This window comes from Papaver somniferum, chromosome 7, assembly GCF_003573695.1.
Source record: "Papaver somniferum cultivar HN1 chromosome 7, ASM357369v1, whole genome shotgun sequence".
Classification (NCBI taxonomy): domain Eukaryota; kingdom Viridiplantae; phylum Streptophyta; class Magnoliopsida; order Ranunculales; family Papaveraceae; genus Papaver; species Papaver somniferum.
Genome location: NC_039364.1, coordinates 99,237,844 through 99,258,978, shown reverse-complemented (window position 1 = coordinate 99,258,978; position 21,135 = coordinate 99,237,844). Strand labels below are relative to the sequence as shown.

Below are 21,135 nucleotides of genomic sequence, written 5' to 3'. Positions count from 1 at the left end.
TTACTTTGGAGACATTAACCAAAATGTAGGTAATCTTCAACAACAATTTTCAGATATTGAAGCACTACCTTTTTCACCAGAAAATACTTCTAAAGCAATTGAAGCGAGTAAGAATACAAAGATGGCATCACATTCAACAAATAAAATCCAGAGAAAATTTTATTAAATATATGGATTATAATACAAAATACTTTCATACTTTAAAGAAAAGGAAAAGAGCAAGAAAAAATATTAATTCTATGAAGGATTCTGAAGGGAATTGGGTTCATTCAAGAGATGATATCGCTAAGGTTCTGTCAAAGCACTTCAAAGATATAAGCAATTCTTATTCTTTTATTGTTGAAGAGCAGCATTACGGCCATTTTCCTACACTTGTCACGAAATAAGATAACATATTGCTACTTGTTCTTCCTACCGATGAGGAAATTTTTCATACTCTTAAGGGAATGGAAAATTGGTCCGCACCTGTGTTAGAGCACTGCTCGGTCGAACTTGCATGCGTTGCTATCTCAAGCATGTTTGTCAATGTTAGTGATCAAAACTATAAGTCTTGATTTCTAGTCTACTATAGCTAAGTCTCGGACTAGGATAGAAAGTGTAGTTGTGCTCAAGAACTCCATGGCGATCATCATACAAGACGAAGAACTACTCAAGGAACTGGTGGAACTTCATCGACTAAAAGGTATGTGGAGACTTGAAATTATCTATCACTCAAAATTCTATCTACTCTATCTCCTATCTTGAGACAAAAGTCGTTTTTCTATATAGACTTTGATTATACACATTTGCTATTTCGATCCGAGTTTATCTCGCTTATCTATTTCTCGAAATATGTGTTGGTAAGCTTTCGCTTTGGACAAGTTCATCTTTACCTAGTGACGAAAGTCATATTATGTTCCAATTACTTGAAAATGGCTTTGACGAAAAATAGTTTGTGAACAACAACTATATAACGTCCTCTAAGAATGTTTCAATGATTGAAATGAGAGTTTAGAGTATATAAACATTGTTGGATATAAGCATTGTGTGGTAACACATATATGTATAAGTCCTTATTCCTTGAACCAAAGTATGCGTACTGTGCTGCTCAGGAAAATCGGAACCCAGTCTGCGTACTGCCGGAGGTTCTCTTCCCGAGAAAATCTGCCGGAGTTTGTAAACCTTTTGCAAACTTATTTCGGGTACTTAAGTCCGCGTACTTAGGTTGGGTATTTTCTAAAAACGAGTATTCGTAAACTTATACTTACATAAACTAAGGAATGAAAGTTTGCAAACCGTGGCTATAAAGTTCATGAATCGATTCAAGTGAATCAAATCATTTTTGCTTCGATTGTGTCTTGTATACTTCTATAAGATCTAAGCAATTGAACAACTCTCTAACTAGTTCATTTGAGCCATTTGAACTAGTTATGGTAAAGAAGTATATGGTTGATATGAAAGTGCTCATATGGCTAACCATTTGGTTAACTACTATTGAACCAAGGAATGTACATGTTTGGGTACAAATACACAAACATAAAACATGCATTTCATTTCTGTGTAGCAAGCTAAGTTTTCAATCTAACGTTTGAAAGATATTGAATGCTTTGTTACTAAGCTAACATGGATCGCAAACCTTGATTTGAAAGACTATATAAGGGAGAACTCTAACAACTGGGAAACCTAATCCCCACACCTCATGTGTGATACTAGTTGTATTATCTAGAGTATATTCTCCTTTAACCTTAGGTTTCTACCGAGACCCTGTAGGTTAACGACTTGAAGACTTCATTGGGATTGTGAAGCCAGACCGATACTAGTTTCTTGTAGTTGTGTGATCTGATCTTGTTGTTTCTATCGTATTGAGTATAATCGTAACGATTGGCTTGAGATTGATATCTCCGATAGGCAAGATATAAAAGTAATCACAAATATCTTCGTCTCATCGTTTGTGAATCCACAATATCTTCTTTCGCCGCGTCGATTAAGATTATTGTGAGGTGATTGATAATACTGAGTTGTTCTTCGGGAATATAAGTCTGGTTTATCAATTGGTTCCTGTTCACCTTGATTTATCAAAAGACGAAACAAAACTCGTAGGTATTTCTATGGGAGACAAATTTATATATTACCGTAGACTTTTCTGTGTGATACAGATTTGTTTATTAAAGTTTTCGACTTTGGGTCGTAGCAACTCATAGTTGTGGGTGAGATCAGCTAAGGGAATCAAGTGTGTAGTATCATTGTAAGTAAGATCAGCTAAGGGAATCAAGTGTGTAGTATCCTACTGGGATCAGAGATGTAAGGAGCGAAATTGTACCTTGGATCAGTGTGAGATTGATTGGTGTTCAACTACAGTCCAGATCGAAGTTAGTTTGTAGTAGGCTAGTGTATGTAGCGGCTTAATACCGTGTGTGTTCAATCTGGACTAGGTCTCGGGGTTTTTCTGCATTTGCGGTTTCCTCGTTAACAAAACTTCTAGTTTCTGTGTTATTTCTTTTCCGCACTATATTTTGTTATATAATTGAAATATCACAGGTTGTGTGTTTGAATCAATCAATTAGGAAATCCGACCTTTGGTTGTTGATTGAAATTGATTGATCCTTGAACATTGGTCTTTGGTTACGTTCAAGTGATTTCTCTTGTATTCAATTAGATTCGCAGATTTCTATTTGGTTGAGTAAGAATTGAATCGAGAAAGAGAGATTAACTCTTTGATATCCGACCTTTGGTTGTTGATTGAAATTGATTGATAAATTAGGAAAGAATCTAGGCTTCAAAACCTAAGTTCTGATTGGGAAAACCTTTGTATGGCAGATAAAGAAACGTTTGATGAGTTTAATCACAAAGTATCTGAAATTTTTAATGCATCTTTTGCATTGGGTAAGACTATTCTTGAAAAGGACATTGTGATGAAAATTCTCAGATTGCTGCCATCTAGATACGATTCCAAGAATCATGCCATCGTTGAAGGAAATAATCTCGCAATGCTTTCCAGAAATACTCTGGTTGGGAAGCTAAAGATCTTTGATCATGAGCATACGTCCAAGTCCAGTAAGGATGTTGATTTCAGAGCGAAGAAGAACGATAAATTACTTGATAAAAGTAAAAGTGTTTATATCTCTGAAGATGACCTTTCTGAGGCTGATTCATCAGATGAAGATCTTGACAAGTCTGTCTTGTTGATCACAAGACAATTTAGAGATCTTCTTTTGAAGAGAAGTAAACGTTTTTCCAGAGATAAATCCAAGTCGTCAGATAAACCTCATAATCGTGTTCCTCCTAAAAATATGGATATTGATGAAACTGATGACGAGGATATGCCTCAGTGCTTTAATTGTGAAGGTTTTGGTCACTTTGCAAATGAGTGTCCAAATCGAAAGAAATACACTGGGAACAAAGGTCTTGCTGCAACTCTTGATGAAATGTCTGACAGCTATGATTTTACTGAAGACGAGAAATCAAGCGTTGCACTTCTTTGTGAAAGTATTGATTTTGATAACTGTAGCAATACACACAGCAATCTTGATATCTTTCAGAAGAAAACTCAACCAATCTGGAAGATAAAGTTGACCCCTTCTTTGGAAACTCTGTATATAATGTTTCAGGTTCCACTATGTGTCTAGCTGCTTGTACATCTCAGATGCCTGAATTATATCCAAGATTGACGTGCTCATATTGTTCACTCAAGGGTCATGAACTATCAAAGTGTTACAAGTACAAACAAAAATTGAGGCATGCCGAAAAACTTCAACGAAGATCAAATCGATTAGAAAACAAGTTTAAACTTGCTCATAAGACCGTTGAGGTATGTAAGATTTTATCTTCGTCTAAGAAGTTAGTTTCCAAGGAAAAAACAATACCATTAGAGAAGAAAGTATGGTCAAATCGTTTTGATAGATAGAGGTCTATGGATTCTTCTCAAGAGGAACATGGTGGACAAATTGTTGTTCACCACAACACAACTTGATTGTGTTGATTTGAAGATCTTGTCTCATGTGCCAAATCAAAAGAGACAAGGTTGTGTACCTCTCAGGCTTTAGGAAAAGGTTATTTTCTTCTTTTCTTAGTCTTTTTAATTCCATGTCTATCAATAAAAGGAGCGGTATTCTCGACAATTCTACTCCCTCTAGGGTTTAGAGTTGTGCGTGCACGAACCTGCTAAAGGTTGTGTAACCCTACATTCCTTTTTCCTTCCCTGAAACTTCTTTTATCTTAAGACTACTTGTTGAGATTCTAAATTCCTCTCACAAACCCATACGTTCATGGATACTCCAAGCATCATGTCTTCTGATGGAAAAGATGTTAATATGATTGTCAAGCCATCAATCATGAAGGAAAAAGAGAAATCTCCGTTTTCTCCGACATTGAAAAGAAAAAGAAGGAACATGAGGAAGCCAAGAGTTGTTCCTTCAAATTCTCAAAAGTTTTCTGATGTTCTTGAAGTGTTGAAGGAGTCCCAAAAGGAGACTCAACAAATAAAGGCTTTGTATTTAATACTCATGAGATTCAGAAGGCCCTGTTTCGACATCAGTCAAGATGGTTTATTGATATTAACTCCTATATTCATGAACCTTATGTCCCAATGGCTGTTGACGATAAGGAGTTCGGGGAAGATAAAGAATTCTTCAGAGGTCTTAATGTCTAGTAAATCCTCTTATGAGAATTTTATTCTTGTGTTTTTAGGAAGAATAACTAGAGTTTGGAATATCCATTATTGTGATTACACATATCTATGTCCAACGTTTTCATCTTCTTGTTTTTGGGTTTATTTGTTTAAATTCTAAAATTGTTTGGAAGGTGATTTTTGCAGTATTGATCTCTATGATTTTATATATTGCAATTTGTTATGGGATATGTGTGTTTGCGTCCGCGAACTATAATTGTCTCATATTTTATCAAAAGTTATGTCTTTCATATGTCGATATGCATGTATTGATAAAAGAATGAATGAACTTTTGACATTACAAAAGTTTGAAGCCTTATGTCATTATTGATGGAAAATAGGATGAACTTTTGTTTACGAGGATTATATCTATTGTATGTCATTATGCAAATAGTGATTGAAAATAGAATGAATCCTTGTCTATTCCGCAGTATTGATCTTCCCTGATCCATATTTTATGTATATATTGTGCGGCTCCGTAAGTTCTTGTATGTCGAGCAATTTCGATTAGATTAATCATAAGTTTTCTTGTGGTTAATTTAATTGAGTATTTTTGGATTCAAATTCATATTCTTATCTGATTTGTTATGTCCAAAGAAATCCTTCTTTTCTAATGAAATTAAGGTCGCTCTTGTTGTTCTTTCGGGAATGACATATTATGGGGGAGAGTTCTTAATTGAACTTGTGCTTAATTTTCAAATCTTTGTGGGGAGCGCGGCTGTGTTATAGGGGTTATCTTGTATCTTTATAAACTCCTTGATGAAAGCATTTAGCTTCGGCAATATGATTTCATCTAAATAAGTTGATATGTGCTTGCTTTTGTTCATGAAATGTCTCTATGGAAATTTTCATTAGGATCCCGTTTTCGTACCTTTGCCAATTTTACTGACAAAAATGGGGAGAATTAATGTGTAGTTAACACTACAAATACATATGGTTTTCAGATCATTATGTAAGGGGGAGTGGTTTCCATGTGAGATGAAGTATTGACTAAGGGGGAGTGATATATATCACCATAGTATTGTTGTCGAAGTTGTGATACAATTGAACTTTGATGTTGTATAATGATACTATGACACCGTGTAACAATGATTGAGAATTCTTGTTTTCTCATTGTTATAGCTACGGATTTTCAACAACGATGATGCTAAACTTACAACCTTTGGAATCATTGGAGTACTTGGAAGTGACGAAGATTTCGAGTAATATTGAAGATTAGGCATGTGGAAGAAGGGCTACAAAATTTTATTTATCTATTTTTGTATTCCATATGTATTGATAGTCCTGTCACTAAAATTGACAAGGGGGGAGATTGTTAGAGTACTGCTGGGTCGAACTCACATATGTTGCTATCTCAAGCATGTTTATAAATGTTAATGATCAAAACTATAATTCTTGATTTCTAATCTACTATAGCTAAGTCTCGGACTAGGATAGAAAGTGTAGTTGAGCTCAATAACTCCATGGCGATCATCATACAGGACGAAGAACTACTCAAGGAACTGGTGGAACTTCATCGACTAAAAGGTATGTGGATACTTGAACTTATCTATCACTCAAAAGTCTATCTACTCTATCTCCTATCTTGAGGCAAAAGTCGTTTTGCTATTTAGACTTTGATTATACACATTTGCTATTTCGAGCCGAGTTTATCTCGTTTATCTATTTATCGAAATATGTGTTGGTAAGCTTTCGCTTTGGCCAAGTTCATCTTTAACTAGTGATGAAAGTCATAATATGTTTCAATTACTTGAAAATGGCTTTGACGAAAAATAGTTTGTGAACAACAACTATATAGCGTCCTCTAAAAATGTTTCAATGATTGAAATGAGAGTTTAGATTATATAACCATTGTTGGATATAAGCATTGTGTGGTAACACATATATGTATATGTCCTTATTCCTTGAAACAAAGTATGTGTACTTTGCTGCTCAGGAAAACCGGAACAGAGTCCGCAAACCCAGTCCGCGTACTTTCGGAGGTTCTCTTAAGAAAATCTATTGGAGTTTGTAAACCATTTACAAACTTATTCCGGGTACTTAAGTCCGCATACCTAGTCCTCGTACTTAGGTTGGTTATTTTCTAAAAACGATTATTCTTGAACTTATACTTATATAAACTAAGGAATGCAAGTTTCCAAACCGTGGCTATAAAGTTCATGAATCGATTCGAGTGAATCAAATCATTTTTTCTCGATTGTTTCTTGTATACTTCTATAAGATCTAAGCAATTGAACAACTCTCTAACTAGTTCATTTGAGTCATTTGAACTAGTTATGGTAAAGAAGAATATGGTTGATATGAAAGTGCTCATATGGGTAACCATTTGGTTAAATAATGTTGAACCGACGAATGTACATGTTTGGGTACGGATACATAAACCTAAAACGTGCATCTCATTTGTGTGTAACAAGCTAAGTTTTCGATCTAACGGTTGAAAGATATTAGCTTGAATCTAATCAGGTTTTCATCTAACGGTGAATATTTAATGATTTGTTACTAAGCTAACATTGATTGCAAACCCTGATTTGAAAGACTACATAAGGGAGAACTCTAGCAACTGGGAAACCTAATCCCCACACCTCCTCTGTGATGATAGTTGTATTAGCTAGAGTCGATTCTCATTTAACCTTAGGTTTCTACCGAGACCCTGTAGGTTAACGATTTGAAGATTTCATTGGGATTGTGAAGCCAGACCGGTACTACTTTCTTGTAGTTGTGTGATCTGATCTTGTTGTTTCTATCGTATTGAGTACAATCGTAACTATTGGCTTGAGATTGATATCTCCGATAGGCAAGATATAAAAGTAATCACAAACATCTTCGTCTCATCGTTTGTGATTCCACAATATCTTCTTTCGCCGCGTCGATTAAGATTATTGTGAGGTGATTGATAATATTGAGCTGTTCTTCGGGAATATAAGTCTAGTTTATCAATTGGTTCATGTTCACCTTGATTTATCAAAAGACGGAACAAAACTCGTAGATATTTCTGTGGAAGACATATTTATCTATTACCGTAGACTTTTCTGTGTGATACAAATTTGCTAATTAATGTCTTCGACTTTGGGTCGTAGCAACTCTTAGTTGTGGGTCAGATCAGCTAAGGGAATCAAGTGCGTAGTATCATGCTGGGATCAGAGACGTAAGGAGCGCAACTGTACCTTGGATCAGTGTGAGATTCATTGGGGTTCAACTACATTCCAGACTGAAATTAGTTTGTAGTAGGCTAGTGTCTATAGCGGCTTTATACAGTGTGTGTTCAATCTGGACTAGGTCTCAGGGTTTTTCTGCATTTGCAGTTTCCTCGTTAACAAAACTTCTGGTGTATGTGTTATTTCTTTTCCGCATTATATTTTTTTATATAGTTGGATTATCACAGATTGTGCATTTGAATCAATCAATTGGGAAATCCGACCTTTGGTTGTTGATTGAAATTGATTGATCCTTGAATATTGGTCTTTGGTACCATTCAAGTGATTTCTCTTGTATTCAATTAGACTCGCAGATTTTTATTTTCTTGAGTAAGAATTGAATCGAGAAAGGGAGATATAACTCTTTGATATACTTTATTAAGATTGAGTCTATTTGATTCTCTTGAAAGTATATTGGAGTTAGTCCATACCGATTGCTAATCGAAATATTGGGTGTGGTTGTTGTACCTCCTGTTTTCAACCTGGTCATGAAGGTTTTTAAGCAGGGTTTTATATATACTTTAAGTCATATTTTAGATGTTAAACCAATGGATAAAAATGAAAAGTGTCTGGGTTCACCATTGATTATAAGAAAATCCAAAATCAAAGCTTTTGAGGATATTCAAATTGCATTTGAAAGAAGGCTAGACAGCTGGCAAGGTACAATAATGCACCAAGATGGAAGAACTACATTGGTAAAGGTAGTTCTCAACTCTGTTTCTATGTATCAAATGAGCACTCTTTAAGATGCAGAAGAAGCTATTAAGAAAGTTAGACTCTCTAAAAAGACAATTCTGATGGGTTTTAAATCTAGTAGAGCAGCTAATTTAATAGCATGAAAATATATGTGCTTGTCTAAAGATCTTGGTGGTCTTGCTTTTTTTTTAAAGGAATAAGGAGCATTAAAGCCCCAATTACATCCACAAATAGTTTTAAATGATTAGTATAATAATCTTTGAACAAAAAAAATCAAAAAGAAAATTCTGCACCAAATATATGTAAAACGATATGGTAATTGAAGTCTTCTAATGGTTTATCACCATTTTTTTGGATACTCTCCGAGAAGATATGATGCTTTCATAAAATAAGTAATATGCCCAAATTCCACATTGAATTCTGTAATCTCTAATCATCACGTTCATAACTGGTTGGATGAAACATTGAACCAAATTTTCTATAATCTTGGTGGTCTTGCTTTTAGAGATCTAGAGATGTTGAATCATGCATTGCTTACAAAACTAGCTTGGAAAATTTGTCATCAATATGATCATTTATTGGGCCAAGTTTTTTAGGTCAAATACTTCAAGAATAAGGATTTTCTTCATATAATTTCTGGAAAAAACAACTCTTCATAGGTATGGAAAGGTATTGAGCTTGGATTATCTATTATTCGACAACACTATATATGTGCTTCATTGAAGTCAACAATGGCAAAACTACACAAATTTGGGTTGAGAAATGGATTCTGGGCTTGAGTTATAAGGTTGAACCTTGCAATCCTGTTTATTTGCAATATTTTTTGTTAGTGAACTCATCATCACATGCACCAATAACTGGAATATTCTCTTGTTTAATACTCTTTTCATTCCAGAAAAAGAGGAAACAATTTAAAGAATGCAAATTTCTCATTCAAAAGAAAACAATATCAGATGGACACCTACTAAAGATGTATATTTCACAGGTAAAGAGCACATATAATAAACTTGTTGAGAAAAGAGTTCAAAATCAAGTTCTTATTAGTGTTGTACCTAAAGTTGTATGGAAGGAATTATGGAAGATGAAACTGCCACATAGAGTCAACATGTTTGTTTGGAAGTGTCTTAGGGATGTTGGTCCCATCGTGAAAAGACTTCTCAATACAATCACTCCATGGAACATCATTGCAGTATCTGTAATTATGAAGAAGAATCTTTAATCCTTCATTCTTTTACTTGAATTCATGTCAAAGTAGTTTGGTGATCTCTAAATATCAACATAGACCAGGTCATCAATAACTGTCAAAATGTCAGAGATTGGATCATTTCTTAATTTGTAGATATCAACAACATATTCTTTTAGCAAGGATTATGGGGGCTCAGAGTCTCTTTAAATATGAAAGAGATAATCAAATTTGATCAAATTAGGTTCTACTATGGGTAGAGGGAATATCCCTTTCACTATAAACTTAATCACTCTTTCATTCGAACGAGTGAGTGAAAGTCTTCCCTATGCGGCCAACAATTTTCCACTTGAAATAAATATTGGAAAAACGACTATCTGTCAGCCGTTTGAGAGAAAATTTCGGTAGAGAAATTCGTTTGAAAGAAAAAGGAGGTAATAAGGCTTGTAACTGTACAACTATAGGCTCATTTTAAGAATACACGTATAATAATATGATACAGTAGGCCCATTTTCTAACCCTAGCTTTTTATAGCAGCTAATCATATCCATTCATTTCATACTAAAATACAATAGACGTATATATTGGTTAACACATTGGTATATCTTGTGAAAATCTCTTTTCGCAAACAACATATTTTGTTTCGTATAGTGTGTCTATTTCCTTTATCCCACGTTTTTTTCGCTCAATCACCTAGTCTCTCCTTCGTTTTGAAAGGGATCGAGCGTTAAAACACGCTATCATATACCTCTTGCTCTTAGAGGAAATGGTTAGCTAGAGATCAATTCTTATGGTGGATTGTTAGATAATATGGAAAGAAAGATGTGAATGCATCTTCCAGGTCTCTAAACCCTTTAAACACTGCATCTAGAATTAATTATCATTTGTTAAACTTTTTTTATCCTATGCATATAGTCTGGATACAACATCATCTAGTACATTAAGAAATAAAGTTCAAATCCTGAACATTCTTGATAATGATGTAATTAAAACTTATGTAGATGCATCATTTGATTACTTAAATAATGATTGTGGCACTGTCATGGTGCTATGTGCAAATGCAGGTGACTACACAGGGGTCAAAGGATCTTATGCATCTGGAGTAATGGATCGAGAAGCAGGGTAATGTGTGGCTATTTTGGAAGCTTTTAGTTGGGTTAAAGCTTTGGATATCAATAAAATTTACATCATACATGATGCATAAACTGTATTGCAATCCGTCATTATTGAAAATTTATTTGTCAGTTGAGAAAACATGAAGTTAATTAGAGACACAAAACTACTTTTATCTACTTTTAATTGTTGAAGATTCACTCATGTTAATAGGGATGAATATTTTATAGCGGATGCCATCTCTCATAAAGTGAGAAGAGAGAAATTATCAGTTGAGGATTGAACAATGTTTCCTTCTGTATTGATGGTCGGTAGGCATCCAGAGTCTACTCATATTTAGGTAAAATTCTCTTGTTATCTAAAATAGAAACAAAAAGATATTAATAAGTCTTCCACCTAAGATTTTTTTTTTTACTACAAAAAATAATTCATTGAAATAACAATTAAACTTCATTGTCTTCCTCTATAGACGTTTTTAACCAAATAGGAAAACTGGAATCAAATATATTCCTAAAATGATTATCGGTAGCATATTGTAAGGTTCCTTCACTAATGTCTCAGCCGTATTATTTACTTCTCTTGGAACGAGGCTACATTTCCAAGAGCTAAAGGAAGAAAGTAAATATCAGCCATCCTTAATAACTGAATTTGTAATCCATTTCACCTAGGATGACCTTAACCCCTTGCATTAGAAATGCTCTTAATAATCGAGAAATAAATATTTAGTCGAACTATCAGGGACTAGTCCAATTGGTCAGGAGCCTTACTCGCTAGTAGAAGGTCGGTGGATCGAGTCTCTACTAAAGAGTTTGGAGATCTCATGAAATACTCCCCTTATATGTAAATATTATAAATATTATGGCGGGTTGGATATCTAGAGGCCTGGACCTGATTTTCGTGTAAAAATAAATAAATAGGAATTACTGAGAAAATCGGATCCGCTGCATTTACTATAAATAATTACTGCAAGATACTTCTCCGTATTTTCATACATCTTGAATAGGGCTGCACATGGGCCGGTACAGTCCGGGTTTCTTGTGAACCCGGTACCTGTACCCGGTGTTGACCGATTCCCATATCTCATTACCTGTACTCGTACTTGTACCGGTACTCGTACCTGTACCGGTGATATCGGTCCGGTTCTATCCGGTACCGGGTTCTTACCTGCAAATCAAGATCAATTTACACTGAACACATCAAGATCATATACATACAACTGCTAAGATTAAACAGATAGAAACGTTCTGATCTATTTCAAGGATTAGAGTCATTCATCATTGCCAAGATCCAAATTACAAAATGTAATATCATTAAAACAAAGCATTTCTTCCAAATCTTCTAATCTTCAACTGAATCTTCTCATTCTCAAATCGAACCACTAATTCTTCATCAATTCAAACCCAATCTTCATCCCTATGTTATCTTCAATTTCATCAATTTTCAATTAGCTGCAACTTCCTTCAAAACCCCAACTTTCAATTCCAGAAACCCCTTTGAAACAACCATCGAAATCATGGTATATCATTCCAACTCAATCTCAAACACTACATAAATTAAACATTCAATTAAATACAATGTAACATAAATTTAACAAATTAATAAAACATGAACCCTAAATTTATTAAAAACAGAACTGCATGTTATTCCCAAAACCGATTGAACATGAGTTGTTGTACCCAAAATCAATTACGTGATGGTGGCCATACTTCACAGATCTATGATATTCGTCAATCCATTAAGATTCGTCAATCCATTAAGATTCGTTTATGGAACAACAAAAGAAAGAGATCAAAGATATTCATGTTAGGTAGGATTGTACTCCTCTAGTTTCTGATCCTAGATGATGTGAACCTAAGAAGTCTTTTTTAATCTTCAATTAGGGCGTACGTAATATCTGTTTATGGATTTTAATGGCTCTGTTATGCTCAGTCAGTGAAGAAGAAGAAGGAAAGAATGGGTATTTGTTTTCTCTTCGGCCGTGAAAAAGAAGAAGGAGAGAATAATTGAAAATGTATGTTAACCTAAAATAGGACGGTCAGGATGTAAGATTCCTAAAAAAATCTAAGGCTATAACTTACCGGGACTTATGAGCCGGAACAGGCCGGGACTCATCCCAGAATTAGTATCAGTACCGGCCTACACCGGTTCTCAATTTTAGGAACCGGTACCTGTCCCGGCTACTCCGATTCCGGTTATGTACGAGTCCGGTTTTTCCGGTTCCGGACCGGTACAGATAAAATGGACCGGATCTTGTGCAGCTCTAATCTTGAATATTCTCAATCGGCAACAGGCGGCAGCACACTATGCTAGGTTTATTCCGTCCTGTGTCATGACCATGCTACACATACTCCGATATACGCCATGTATATGTATGGAAACGGATTAGGATTGACAGGTAGGATGCCCAACGTGATACGCCCCCTATGTCATGTGTAGTGAGTGACCCATCATCTCCTCTGGATACCTTTCTCGGTGTATTTTATTCAGAGTATTTAAACACTTTGCTCAAAGACACAATTGTTCATCTGTTTCGCGTTTCATTCTTTGTTCTTTGTCGTAAACTTGATAGATTCTGAAGTCAGAAATGGAGAAGTTGAGAATTAGTGTGTTCTGTTTGGCACTTGTTTTTCTTGGTAGTTGGATAGGATTTGCAGAAGCAGGAAGGCGTGGACATTTAGTCCAACAGAAAACTGATCCCAAAGATGCTGTTGCTACTGCTCGATGGTTGGTCTCTCAGAACAATTGGGGTGTTTTAAGGTAAGAAAATCTCTTTTCCTATTCACTCTTCGTATAAGTTGCAAATTGTACGAAAATAATTTGATTGGTTGGGAAGTTGTACAGACTAAATTGGAGATTTACTGAATTGGTGGTCTGGGTATCTTTTATTTTCTATTCTTTAACATATGGGTTGTTTTGTTTCTTGTGGTTTGATTGTATTTAGTTGTGCGTTCTAAATTGCTGGATTGAACTTCTAACTGGTTTCTCTGAGGGGAGAATTAATGAAGTTCATTATCAAATGGGTTTTATGATCTAGTTTAACTTAATTGGTGGTTTGATTTCATTAGTATTGGTGATTTTGTTTCAATCCTATAAATAGATTTGTCTGGGGGAATCAACTCATCCAATTTTTTAAATTTAGTGATTAGATTATAAAGTGACTAGAAAGAATGGTTCCATTTTTAATTTTGAGTTACAAATTTTGGAATTATCAATGAAATGAATGAGACATTACTCCTGAAAATCAGCACTGGATTTTGGATGAGGTGGAGTTTACATCTTTAGAAAAGTATGAATGGCTCATAGGGATAACTAGGATAGTAGGATTGCAAGAACAGCTCTAAGGAACCAGCTCTTGATTAGAGAGACTGATAACTAATATAGTTCATGTCTTTTCGAAGTCCAGGATATCCACCAAATACAGTAGTCCTCACCTAAATCAGTCTTTTCGAAGTCCAGGATATCCACCAAATATAGTAGTCCTCACCTAAATCAGATAGATTTATTCAAGTCTTCATGATACCTATCCATCAAGTAGTCTTTTTTTTTACTTATCCCTTACATTGTTGAACATCTAGTTGGGTAAGAAACGCAGTCCGCTTAAAAAAATGTGCTTGTAAATTTTTCTGATGTTGGCTTACTTCGCCCAGGATGTTATTAAGATCTGTTTTATTATGAAAAAAAGTTACGAATATATGACAAACTTGTTTGTTCATGCAGTACCATTTCAAGTGAACTTGGAGGTGCTCCATTCGGGTATGTTAGTTTGATTTTTGAAAGTAATTAATTTGGTGTTTACTGGGGAAAAAGGGTTGGTTTTGACATAGTTATTTGATGATACCCAGGAATGTTGTCTCATTTAGTGATGGGTTACCTAATAAGGGTCATGGTGTCCCATATTTCTATTTGACAACCCTTGATCCTACTGCCAGAAATGGAATGAAAGATGCAAGATCTTCATTCACAGTTAGTGAATTTCCCATTGGGACTTGTGGGAGGAAGGATCCTGAGAACCCAGCTTGTGCTAAACTTACTCTTACAGGAAAGGTATGTTAAAACTTGAACATCACTTTTAATTTTGCGGAACTCAACTCTTTTACTGCTTGACTTTATATCCGTGTTTGTATTGGTATCAACCATTGATATGAGGCATTTACAAGATTGTATAAGGAGATGAAATGTTGAGAAAGTAAATAGTTTAAGATCATTTAAGTGCAACTATTTTAAATATATCAGGATTTGTTCAACAGTTCCAAGTACTTATTCTCCGCTGTTAGTGACGTGATCCCATACCACACCCATATCCGTATCCATGTACTGCAACGTCCAGGCATTGAATCGAACATATAGTCATGGTTATTTGGATGTTACTATGGCAGATCTAAGCACTGTATAATTGGACTCATGAAACCAGATGGTAATTGGTAAAGTTATTAGCATGCGCATGGTGGTTATGAAGAGAGAACTTATGGTCTTGCATTTAGCTATTTTCCTTGTTTCACAGTTGATTTATGTTTATATTGGGAACTAAAGATTTCACTTGTTTCATTTTATATGTTAATTATAAGTGCAGGATTAGTTGTACCCCATCTTCTGAGAGATGCATGATTACGTTAAAGACTATAATTATTTCATTTTTGCTAGTTGAGTTCTCACCTAAACTGCTCATTTCTGTACCAGTTTAAGCTAGTGGATGTTAACTCCAAGGAAGCTAGTTTTGCTAAAGATGCCTTATTCGCAAAACACCCTGAAATGAAGGGTAAAACAAAACTCTCAATTTTCTAATTTCTAGTTAGATGGTTTGTATATCTTATGTTTTCTGACTTTATATTTGACTATTCGTTTTGCTTTGGTTGCACAGGCTGGCCTAAGGGTCACGACTTCCAGATTTTTAAGTTGGAAATTGAGGATATATTTCTGATTGACTGGTTCGGTGGTCCCAAACCTATCACAGTTGCTCAGTATCTTCGACCAAGAATGTGAGTACATGAGTATGAAACACCAACATAATAGTTGCTAACCACAAAAGCCAGTGTATTTTTTGGTCTATCAGTTCACTGAAATGAAATAATAATAAAATTTATAATGCTCTTTTCCACAACTTGCCACTTATTTACTCTTTCTCTGATTGAATTTCTTATTCCAAAAACTTGGGGTTTGTCTTCTACGGAAGCCAACTTGTTTCTGCGATGTGAATATCCATATGACATCGGTGTTTGTGAGATTGATGCGAAAAATATCTACATTGTTCATAATGTTGAATCAACTTCTTACTCGCAGAATGACGGCCTCTGTCTTCTACAGGAGCCAACTTGCTTCTGTTTCTGTGCTGTGATATCGATCCTCACTCTCCTTCATCTCTATCATGTTTTGTGCAATTGATACTTGATTCTGCACTGTCTGTGAATGTACATCTTGACATCTGTTCATTTCTTGTGTTTTGTACAAATTTTTTTTCCATTGTATATGGTGTGAAAACCCAATTGTAAATACTACACTGAAGAAACTGTTTGTATACATATTAAAATTGTTGATTCCTCCTATAACATGCTGATCCTACATATGAACATTCTCCGTTCTTCTCTTGCTGAGATGTGTTGTACCCCTGTTGGCCCTGCAGATCCATCATGTATTACTCTGATGTCTTGTTGCTGTAAATGACATGTTACTTTGTCAAATGAGTTTCTTCTGTAAAAGCATTACACACTTGTTTTATAGACTTTCTGAAAGCATTACACACTTTGACATTGATGTTCTAATGTTCTATAAAACGTCCGTTGTCAAGGGAGTGTTGTTTTGAATTTCAGCTTCTAATTCTGAGAAATATCTAGCTATTTAGGAACCCGAACCAGTTTAAAAATTATAGTCCAATAGCCCCCCAATTCACAGGAAAGAGATGATTTTTGCCTCGCATTTAAGAGCCGTAACTTCTTGAAGCCATTTTCAAATTCTTTATTAGCTTTCGCATACTGCAGTAATGCTTTTAGGGTCTTCTCTCATTGCCTGGTTCAGCCCCCTGAGACACAAACCTAAGGAGTCCTGAGATTCATGGAATCATATCTCAATCCTCTCTTCTCTTTAATACTCCCCACGTTCTTTTTTAATAGGCTGGTTTTGATTTTAGAGAAAATTAAGGAAATTAAGAGAATCAATCATTGAAAGTGGTCCTCATGACACTTGTCAATAAAAAAAAGTGAAGTGAAATGGTCTTCATGACACTTGTCAGCAAAAGAAGTAAAGTGAAATGGTCCATAAACACTTGTCACTAAAAGAAGTTAAGAGAAAAGTGGTCCAAAAAAACTAAAATAACATTTGACTTTCCCAATTAAGAAATCAGCCTATTTTTTTCAAACATTTATTTATAGAAACCAGCCTATTATTTAAGAACGGAGGGAGTATAATTTTAGCTAAAGATTCCTATCTAGTCAAAGGATTTACATCTATTGCAAATTGGTTAGGAAAGCATATTTTGCACTATGGCAAACAAATAGAGCGCCCGTAAGAAACCCTCCCTCCGTTCTTGTATATGAAAACAGCATGGGCTTCCCTTCTTTTAGAACTAACCTCTGCTGCAAATTCCCTCAATTCTTAGTGGCCAATGCTCATTGTTGTCCGCAACAAAAAAGAGATGCGGATCATAACAATGAAAGCTCTCATAGTTATGAACCCTGTGGCACCGTTAACAAAGATCTCTTCAAATGCCATAATAACAAGTAAAATGATTTGAAGAAGAGAAATAAATTAACAGAATGGATGCAAGAAGATAGTATTTAAACTAAATTATCTGATTTTAAGTTGACTTCATGCCCAGCAGATGAAGTTGCATTCAGATCCACAGGGATGGACCCAGGATTCTTCCTTGGGTAGGGCTGGATTGTAACAGTCGATAATGCGGCCGAAGGCTGCGACAAATTTTTTGGAATACATCACATAATTAGTCGCCAAATAGTGATCCACCCGTACAATACTAAATTAGCTAGGGAAATAAAAATTAAAACGAACACAAATACCAAAAAAACAAAGTGATTACTAAAAGAGAAGAAAGTAGGAGTAGAAAGGTAGTGAGTGGAAGAAGATTATTTACTTTAAATATGACTTAAATTTTGATCACCTCGTAGTATGGGCTAAAAATCACATACAATTAGCTAAATACAATTAATATATGGACTAAACATAAAATTTAACCTAAATTTCTATACTAAATTCTCTTTACCCAAACATTAGGGACGGGCTATAGCCTCCTTTAGCCCCTTGCTAAGCCCGTCCCTGCAGATCCAGACAACCACTCCTTACCAGACACAAACATGGGATGTGAACATGTTGTTGGGTGCAACATACGGTGCTAAGATGTAAATCTGTGCAAGTAGTAGATATTGTTTTAGAGTACTTAACTTCAGTTCTTTTATTCAATTTGATCTTAATTCAAAAAATTTAAAGTTGAAAATATCAATTAATCATTTCATGCTGTTAAACACGACTTGGCCGACCACCAATCATCAAGTGGCTAATTATAGCTATGCAATCAAAACTACCCATTGTTAAACACGACTTGGACATACAGCTTAATCCGGTTATTATGAAAATCGTCTTAGTCATGTTCCATTTTAATGCAAATAGATCAAAGAGATACATCACTTCAACGGAACGTACACAAAATATGTATCTATCTTACAAAAATAAATGTGTTTTGCTCAATCTGACAGATGTGAGTAAGCTTTTTTTTCTGATCGACGGCTGTCAATACTCGCAAACAGCATGAAAGTGCAAAAGATAAATTGGGGCTCACACTGCACCCTTTTTTTACGCCCTCATCTAAAAGGATGGGAGTGTCTCACGTTCACAGCCTGTTTCAGTCTGTTGTCAAATCCCTTGATGAAAGGTGAAAAAAAACGTACAGAAGAACCAAGTCCTACAGTTTCAAATTCTTTCAATCAATTGGATTTGTGTCAAATTCTTGCAATCAATGGAATTCAATGGTTTTTCAAGCCCATAAATTCACATACCGACGTTTCTTTTGATAAGCTCGTAAGCTTACCTAAGCATAAACTCACATGCATCTAGAGACCCGTCGAACAGATTGAAGAAGAACAGGTATGACTCATTCGGGTTTTTCTTCTTATCTGATGATTTCTCTCCCGATATTTGGTTTTCATTTTTCGCTGTCAAAAAGCCCTAGATTTCCTATTTGCAATTTTTTACATTTATCAATAGCTATTGATTCTCTAATGGCGTAACTACAGCATCCCACGAACTTTAGATATGTTGTGTCCGTTTCCTCTCAATTAACATCGTTGTAATTTGAATTTTAACATAGTATCATTTGTATTGGGCCACTTTCACCGTCTCCCTTTTGTATTTTTTGTCTACTCAACTTTAGTATCCATCTTTATATCTTTGTTGTGTGTTGTAATGTGTGTTCACAGTATTTTTAAATCCTAATCATGTTCATCATATTCGTGTAAAGATACAGTTTTTCAATTTCAACTATAGGTATAATAATCCACCAGACACATTTGAAGAAATGGGTGTTTTGCTTACATACAGTTAACCAAAATGCACATCTAAGGACAGCAATCTAACAATAGTCTGTTTAGCTAAAGAGCTTAATGTTTCAGAATAATCTACCAATATCCATTCGGCGTTCTGTAAAAATGCAAAGACCACATCATTAAATTATTATACCAAATAGCTTGCTAATTAAATTTGTCGGTCTTACTCTTTCTTTCTTTTTTGTAGGTAATGTCATCTTCCTCTATATTATATACCAAATAGCTTGCTAATTAAATTTGTCGGTCTTACTCTTTCTTTCTTTTTTGTAGGTAATGTCATCTTCCTCTATATTGCACTCAGTCGTGCACGAGTGATATCTATAATTCGTTTTGTGAATCTCGCACTACACATGTGAATTTTTAGTTTTGTGGGAAGTGATAAATGCAACCCTTCTTAAAAAAAATATGTAATATTCGTTAGTCTGGGCCTTGAGCTTATTTTGTTTTATCACCATGAGAACTAATTTCGACAATTCCTAAACTCAAAATCTATACTTTGGGTTGAACTGATCACTTTTTTTTCTCTCTTTGCTAGGATATAATGTCCAAAAGCTGGTGGTGTGCACAATTAAGACAGTGAAGTTCTAATTTGCAACCTTGGACCTACTTCATTTGCAACTTTGGACCTACTTTGAACGAAAGCAGTGTTTGAAGGAGATGGCGGTCAAGTTTCACACCTACATGAATGATCGCATTTGTAAGACAAGCTTCAAAACCAACAGCTGCAAAATGTTGAAGAAAGAGATAGAGAAAAAACATGGAGAAAAAACAAAACCTATACTCGAGCATCGGTTTTACTTACCAGGTTTTATTTTTCCCGGAGCTTTTTCATATTCATCTATTGCGACTGGAATTTTAAGATGCAGGAAATGACTTTGGGCACTTAGATTTTTAATCTCGAATTTGATTTAGCTATTTCGCAATATCCTTAGAGAAAGTATGTAAGGGACCGGACAGAAAACTGATTATAGCAGTTGTACAAAAATCACTCTTGAAGCCATGCCACCGATGGATATCAATTTATGCATACCATGTAAGGATAAATAAACGACAATTGAAATTTGAATTGTATCTAAGATATATATCTGCTCTAATTCCATTTAACCAGCTAGCACTTCACTTTGTCTTCCTTCCATATGGAAACGACACGCATGGAATATTGGAATATCGGAAACGCTTATGGTTATTATGATCTCATCGTTCTGTGTAAAATAATAATTAGGTGAGTAATTTATCAACTGTTATACATGTTCCCATATATATTTCTGCTCATGGGGAGTACATTTAACCATCATGTGTCACTACTGCCTAGATGACTCGTTATTTCTCCTATGGTTTGGAGGTTTGTTGGTTAAGAAACAGCTTACTTATATTTTACCACCAATTGCCACCATCATTTCTAGGCTTCATTAGTGACTACCTCACACAAGTGATTCTTTGTTTCTCCATTTTTAAAAATTTGTTCGGCGATTCTACAAAAAATTGAAAATTTTCTATCTCACATGTAGGAATTACTATTTAGTCCAATTTTTCATGACCCAGTTAATGGCTAGTCCATCCACAAAAAACATTTACTCGTTAGTCCAAAAACATGTTTTTGGACTAGATTATTTACTCGCTAGTCCAAAAACTTTGTGGAGATTATAAAGTGTATTTTCTAAATGCCTAAAACACCCTTACAGATCTAATTAGTATCAACACATTTAATATTACTAGTAATATGTTACTACATACTAATAGTATCAATATGGTCATACT

General features: G+C 35.0%; 1 protein-coding gene and 1 long non-coding RNA gene across 3 annotated transcripts; both read left to right on the top strand.

Moving 5' to 3' along the window:
- Positions 1–13,277: 13,277 nt before the first annotated feature.
- On the top strand, positions 13,278–16,365 carry LOC113292848 (protein CREG1-like). 2 transcript variants are annotated; one of them, XM_026541682.1, is made up of 6 exons: positions 13,278–13,588; positions 14,549–14,584; positions 14,674–14,875; positions 15,509–15,587; positions 15,690–15,807; positions 16,133–16,365. In XM_026541682.1, exons 1-6 carry the CDS (start codon positions 13,416–13,418, stop codon positions 16,161–16,163), a joined length of 639 nt encoding a protein of 212 aa, XP_026397467.1. In that variant the 5' UTR covers positions 13,278–13,415; the 3' UTR covers positions 16,164–16,365. The 2 variants fall into 2 exon arrangements, with proteins under 2 accessions (XP_026397467.1, XP_026397466.1); XM_026541681.1 differs by having other exon boundaries at positions 13,280–13,588; positions 16,109–16,365.
- A 2,281-nt stretch (positions 16,366–18,646) lies between these two features.
- On the top strand, positions 18,647–20,481 carry LOC113292847. Its single transcript, XR_003331906.1, has 2 exons — positions 18,647–18,919; positions 19,913–20,481. It is a non-coding gene; the product is annotated as an uncharacterized LOC113292847 (long non-coding RNA).
- Positions 20,482–21,135: the final 654 nt, after the last annotated feature.

What these genes read in the sequence shown, in the direction of transcription:
- LOC113292848 (XM_026541681.1), top strand. Translation starts at nt 13,416, where the DNA reads ATGGAGAAGTTGAGAATTAGTGTGTTCTGTTTGGCACTTGTTTTTCTT. An exon ending in AACAATTGGGGTGTTTTAAG is followed by an intron (nt 13,589 to 14,548) that starts GTAAGAAAATCT and finishes TTGTTCATGCAG; the next exon opens with TACCATTTCAAGTGAACTTG. An exon ending in CTTGGAGGTGCTCCATTCGG is followed by an intron (nt 14,585 to 14,673) that starts GTATGTTAGTTT and finishes GATGATACCCAG; the next exon opens with GAATGTTGTCTCATTTAGTG.